The following is a 6,546-nucleotide window of genomic DNA, read 5'->3' as shown; positions in this document are numbered from 1 at the left end:
ACTGACTAATATAGTTTTGACAGAGATCTTAAACGTAATGTTTTGTGATGTTGAGCAGGTTCCTGTAGGTCTTAAAAAGCATTCAAAGCACTGAGTACAGTATCCAGGTAATAAAAGACTTGAATGTAATTCAAAATAGCAGTATTTTTCATCTTTGTTTGAGTGTCTAGAAAAGCGCTATATAAATTCAATACAATGCATTATTACTATTATAACTATTATTGCCTGTTGCAGTCAGTAATGTGTTATGCTGTTGAACTAAGTGGAAAAGGTGTGATAATTTTGGTGGTGTATTGTGGATGCAGGAAGATATTCTATTCTCTATTGTGGACTTTCAGTCAGCACCATCAGACCTGAAGCAAAAACTATTGTCACTTGCTGGTTACAGAAGCTTGGAAGCTCTTCATCAATTTACAGGCATGTGTTGATATTTAAATTTGTATTGAAATAACATAACTTTTATAATAATTGTTTATTGGTTAAAGTCATGAAATGCTGGAGAGTCCAGGTATGAAACAGGTATAAAATTGCATTCATGTGTCATTAAAAAGTCTCAAAATTAATTTAGTGACTTCTGCAGTAGCCTTATTGAAATAATTGCTGTGTGTCAATCTAAAAATGTACAGGCTTTTTTGAAACATTAGTGAATAAGAGAACAGCTAAATTTAATCTCACTGAATTATGAATTGATTAAACCTCTGCTGCTGCACTCATGACCCTCTGATCTGTGGATACATTGGCACTGTTTTTTGAGACATGATCCACAGTTGTTTAACATAAACCAAGCAGTGACCGTGTTTCTGTACCAGCAGCATCAATAATGATTACTCAATTATGTGAGTGAATTTAAGGTATCTTATTCAACCTTTAATCCCTTCAATAAACATGAAATACTGATCATGATGAAAAATGCATGATTTATGATGTCTGTGACTGGGTTTCAGGCCAGTCAGTGCTTCTGGTCTTCTGTAATCCTCTGTTATTAAATCATGTTATAGATATTTAAAAGTCTAAAAGCTCAAAAGGTCTTACAGATCAGTTCACTGATATTTGCATGCACAATTTAGTGTGATGTTTACAGGTCACCATGTCATGGGGATGAGAATGTAAATATCAGAATAATAAGGAACACAAAATGTAACCCTGCAAGCCACTGTCTCCTTGTGAGTCTCAAATATCCCAATAATACCTGTAAATATGTGTAATTTAAAATGTAGATAAATTATGTTTTGCAATTATTTAATATTTGCTGTTCACATAATAAGAGATGTGATATCTGTAGACGACATCATTTGATTTTTGTGCAGTGGCCGTGTTTCAGAATTAACAATGATTACTCAGTTGTGTAAGTGCATTTAAGGCATCTTGTTCTAAGATTCAACCTTTAATTCCCTCAATAAGCAAAATAAAATGCATGATTTATGATCATCTGTGTGACTGGGTTTCAGGCCAGTCAGTGCTTCTGGACTTGTGTAATCCACTGTTATTAGCCCATGTTGTATATTTTAAAAGGTTTTTTTGCACACACAATTTAGTGTGATGTTTACAGGTCACCATGTCATGGTGATGACAATGTATATATCAGAATAATAAGGAACACACAGTATAAGCCTGCAAGCCACTGTTTCCATGGGAGTCCCAAATATCCAAATAATACCTGTAAATATGTGTAATTCAAAATATATATGATTTATTTTTTTGTAATTATTTTATATTTGCAGTTCACATAATATAGATTAAGATAAATATTTCCTTATTAGTCCCACAATGGGGAAATTCAACCTCTGCATTTAACCCATCCTTTTGACACATCAGTGAACACACCATGCTTAGGAGCAGTGGGCAGCACATTACTGGGACTGTTGATGTGAGATTTTCTGAATTTCTGTCTCCAAGTCAATTTAAAAAATGAGATGAGAAAAGTATGAAAGATTGTTTTGGGGATTATATTAAAGTGGTTTACTGTAAATTCCTCGCTGTCTAATTTGTTATTTTTTTAAGATTCAATTAAGTAAAAAATACAATAAATGAATTAATATACCATTAAATTTACGGATAATATTTCTTAATAATTATATTAATGTATTAATCCCCCTATTTATTTATTTTTTTAAACATTTAAAAATATTTATATAATGACTATATTAAGTTAAACATAATTCATTCTTAAAATATTTGTATGTATTAAATTCATAGAATGTGATGAATAAACATGTATGTATGTATGTATTGTATTGTATGTATTTAGCTTGAAGCAATCATTTACGGATTTGCTCTGTCTTACTGATTTACCACTGAAATCAATAAAATACTTAATCAGTGTCTTTACTGTGCAGCTTTAAAATGGTAGTTTGGCTGTTGGACAGAGCATTTACCTGCAGGTGTAGCACTGACTCAAAATTTTGCGACAAAATGCATTACATTTTTTGCCAGTGAGCAAATGATTTGCCCCACTCACCCACATTACAACAATAAAAAATGAGTGAAATGAAAGCACTACATTAATTGCACCCTGTTTAATCCATTTTAATGCTTTATTTGCATGGTTCAGCGCTCCAAATGAATGTTTACCTTGTTTAATTAGAAACAGCCTCCAGAAAACTGGCACTGGCAATCCATAAAGTTTAAGGTATTTCTGTATACATGCTGTAATGAGAAACTAACTGCCTTGACTTAATTCAGGCTGAAGATTAGCCACATCCTAAGGGATCTCAGAGCAGATGAAGGAGATCCCCATGTGAGGAGGCACGTTTGTAAATCGCGAAGATCTTCCATCCAGGGGAGTGAGAGACGAGCTCACTGCCAATCCCGAGAAACAGCGCTGCATTTCAACTATCTGCAGAGAATTAAAGTACTAATTCCCTTTTTTTTTTTTAGCTCAATCAATCAAATCAAAATTACTTTTCATCCCCGAGGGGAAATTCATTTAGTCTGGTAGAATCTCTTGAAGAATTCAGTCCAAAGAAAACTTGGACAAATGATATTGTAAACGGGCCGTTTACAAGGGTAATGTTAGCGACAGCAAGTAGCGACTCGAGTTGTTGTTATCCGATGCAATAAACATGTGCGGGGTATTCTTCTAGTGAAAGGAGCAATGAAATCTGAACAAAAGTGGTCAGCTGGACACCCTTGGAGACACATGATACACAAGCATATACCATAGACTGTATATAAATGATGGACGTAGTCACTGTGACGTCACCACTTGGTTTGTGGACGGCTCGTTTGAAGCATCGAGTTCAAAGTTACACAAGTCACCATCTTTCTTTTAGTCTGTCACCATCTTGGTTTTAGAAACTGAGAGCAGACCATATTTAGACTGTGGAGGAGCGAGGGGTTGATCTATGGGTGGATCTTGACTGACGGTCGAGGACACTGCACTACATGCCCATCTACACCGGCTGTGGCAACATGACTGCACTTGGCTGGAAAGTCGCTGCAAATTCATGTTAGCATTAATTGTAGCATTAACTGGGATGTTAATTTTGGCTAGCAAAAAGCAAAAACAAAATGTACCTTACTTACCTAAAAAAAAGAACATCAGACTCCTTGTAATGTCTATTAGTACAACCAAACGTTGAACAAGACATTTTTAAATTGACATTCATTAAGTCAAAATACAGTGCGAAAGCGTCAAACTTATGAGTCGAAACCGGGTGAAAACACAGACAACGACAAACAAGTTCATGGCTATTTTGAAGTTCACAGTACATTGGACACACATTACTTTTCTTCTCTCCTGATTACGGCTCCCCTTGTTAGCCACCTGTCAATCAATGTTAGCCACACCCCAAATCATATGATCTTTATCATCTGTTTTCTTCTAAATTGGATCATTATTTAAACAATTAGCATCATATGGTCATGAAGAAGATTTTTTTTACTCACGACTGAGACCATAGTGTTGTCAAGATAATTTTTTCTTAGGTAACAAATCAAGTGAGAAGTTTTGCATTTTCTATTGCAAAAAATACGACCAAATTGCTTCTGCAACAGCCGATAGCAATCCCTGTTGGAATGTTTGGTAGAATGCAGTTGCAGTAATGTGCTGCCCACTGCTCCTAAGCATGGTGTGTTCACTGGTGTGTCAAAAGGATGGGTTAAATGCAGAGGTTGGATTTCCCCATTGTGGGACTAATCAGGGAATATTAATCTTAATCTTTATTATGTGAACTGCAAATATGAAGTAATTACAAAAACATAATTTATATATATTTTGAATTACACATATATACAGGTATTATTTGGATATTTGGGACTCCCATGGAGACAGTGGCTTGCAGGCTTATACTGTGTGTTCCTTATTATTCTGATATTTTTATTGTCATCACCATGACATGGTGACCTGTAAAAATCACACTAAATTGTGCGTGCAAAAAAACCTTTTAAATATCTACAACATGGGTTAACAACAGTGGATTAAACAACGCCATAAGCACTGACTGGCCTGAAACCCAGTCACACAGATGATAATAAATCATGCATTTTATATGGCTTATTGAGGGAATTAGAGGTTGAATCTTAAAATAAGATACCTTAAATTAACTTACATGACTGAGTAATCATTATTGATGCTGCTGGCACAGAAACACGGTCACTGCCTGGTTTATGTTTAATAACTGTGGATCTTGTCTCATAAAAACAGTGCCAATGTATCCATTTTACATTTACATTTAGTCATTTAGCAGACGCTTTTATCCAAAGCGACTTACAGGAAGAGTAAAAACAAACAATCAAGGTATAGTGCAATAATAATTAGTGCATCAATTAGTGCTAGTGGCAATTCTTTGAGGAGTAGAATTATTGTGTGGTGCTGGGCAGAAGATGCTCTCTGAAGAGCTGGGTCTTCAGGAGTTTTACATTTACATTTAGTCATTTAGCAGACGATCCACAGATCAGAGGGTCATAACTGCATTTTACAGGGCAGCAGAGGTTAGCAAAGATTTAATAAATTCATAATTAAGTCAAATAAAATATAGCTGTTCTCTTATCATGTTTCAAGTAGTCTTTGAATCTTCAGATTGACACAGAACAAATATTCTATTAATGCATCTGCACAGTAAATTCAAGACTTTTTAATATCACATGAATGAAATGTAATACCTGTTTCATGAGCAATTTTTGCAATCATTATTGAAAAAATGTTTGTGCAAATCTACAAATCAACACATGCCTGTTAATAGATGAAGAGATTCCAAGCTTCTGTAACCAGCAAGTGACAATAGTTTTTGCTTCAGTTCTGATGGTGGTGACTGAAAGTCCACAACAGAGGACAAAATATTTTCCTGCATCCACAACTCACCGTCAAATTTATCACAGCTCAAAGTCAACAGCATAACATAACAAATATTACTGACTGCAACAGGCAAGGAAAATAATGTTAACTGCTATTTCAAATTACATTTTTAGTATCTTCTCAGGGAGGAAAATGTGCTCAAGACCTGCAGGAACCTGTTCAACATCACCAAAGACATGAAGCATTACGTTTGAGATCTCTGTCAAAACTATATTAGTCAGTTCAAGAAGCAAGCAAGTTGTCCTGCATCTTGCCTCTCACACTGGGTTTGACTTTGTTTGAGCAGCAGAGGAATGTTTTCCCTATGCAGACCCTGAGACTCTGATCTCTAAAGCCGTAGATGAGTGGGCTGAGAAAGCGGGGAATAAGTATGAAACAGAAAAAATTAAAAAAGGCGATGTCCTCTGGCAACCAGTTGGCATGCAGCACAATGAGAGTCTCAGTGATAGGGTGTGTGAAGGCCAACATGGATAGCAGCAGCTGAAAGCTGTGGAGCAGCACAGTGTGCATAGCTTTGCTCACAGACACTTTATCTTGTCTCAGCTTCCTTGTTTCCAGTAAGATTCTCACGTATGTAAAGAGGATGACAACAGCCACTACTGCAAAGAAGAGAATATTTACAGCAGCTCGGAACAATCCCTGGATTGGAGATGAGTTGATAAGTGTAGATTTGCAAAGCACAGGGGTAGAAAGAATATTTACGGTTGAATCACTTTTGCCGATGGAAAAGAGAATAATAGGGAAGATACAGCTGATGAGCCACAGGGACAGAATAATGATCCAGATTCGGTCTGATCGCCAGGCGGTAGGGCACTGCAGGGGGTAGAAGATGGCAACATAACGCTCCAGTGACATGGTGGCCAGGATTAAAGGTGTGTTCTGGAAGGTGGCACTAGAAAAGAACATCAAAGGAACACAGTAGACAAGAGCAAATTTCACCCGACCCATGACAAAGAGGAAGAGCAGCACAGAAGACAAGAGCTGGAGAGTGTCATTGATCAGCATGTTGGCAAACAGGATGTAACGTGTGGTGTCCAGGAACTGCCTGTGAGACGCAAAGATGTGCAGCATGACAGCAATGAGGCAGAGGAAGACGCAGAAGAAGGGGATAACCACACACACCTTGATGATCACAGACAGTCTATTGTGGGGAGTTTCATTGCCTGGAAATTCAGTCAGATTCTGCATTTTGAAACAGCACACCTGTCAAGGAAAAAAATACATTTAAAGTCCATACACAAATATACAAT

At 36.6% G+C, this 6,546-nt stretch overlaps 1 protein-coding gene across 1 annotated transcript; it reads right to left on the bottom strand.

The window, feature by feature from the left end:
• Nucleotides 1-5,518: 5,518 nt before the first annotated feature.
• Nucleotides 5,519-6,484, bottom strand: LOC131969957 (odorant receptor 131-2-like). Its single transcript, XM_059331190.1, has one exon. The coding sequence runs from the start codon at nucleotides 6,482-6,484 to the stop codon at nucleotides 5,519-5,521; it is 966 nt and encodes a 321-aa protein (XP_059187173.1).
• Nucleotides 6,485-6,546: the final 62 nt, after the last annotated feature.

Source organism: Centropristis striata, chromosome 4, assembly GCF_030273125.1.
Source record: "Centropristis striata isolate RG_2023a ecotype Rhode Island chromosome 4, C.striata_1.0, whole genome shotgun sequence".
NCBI lineage: Eukaryota > Metazoa > Chordata > Actinopteri > Perciformes > Serranidae > Centropristis > Centropristis striata.
The sequence above is the reverse complement of the archived record's forward strand: the minus strand, read 5'-3'. Positions and strand labels throughout refer to the sequence as shown.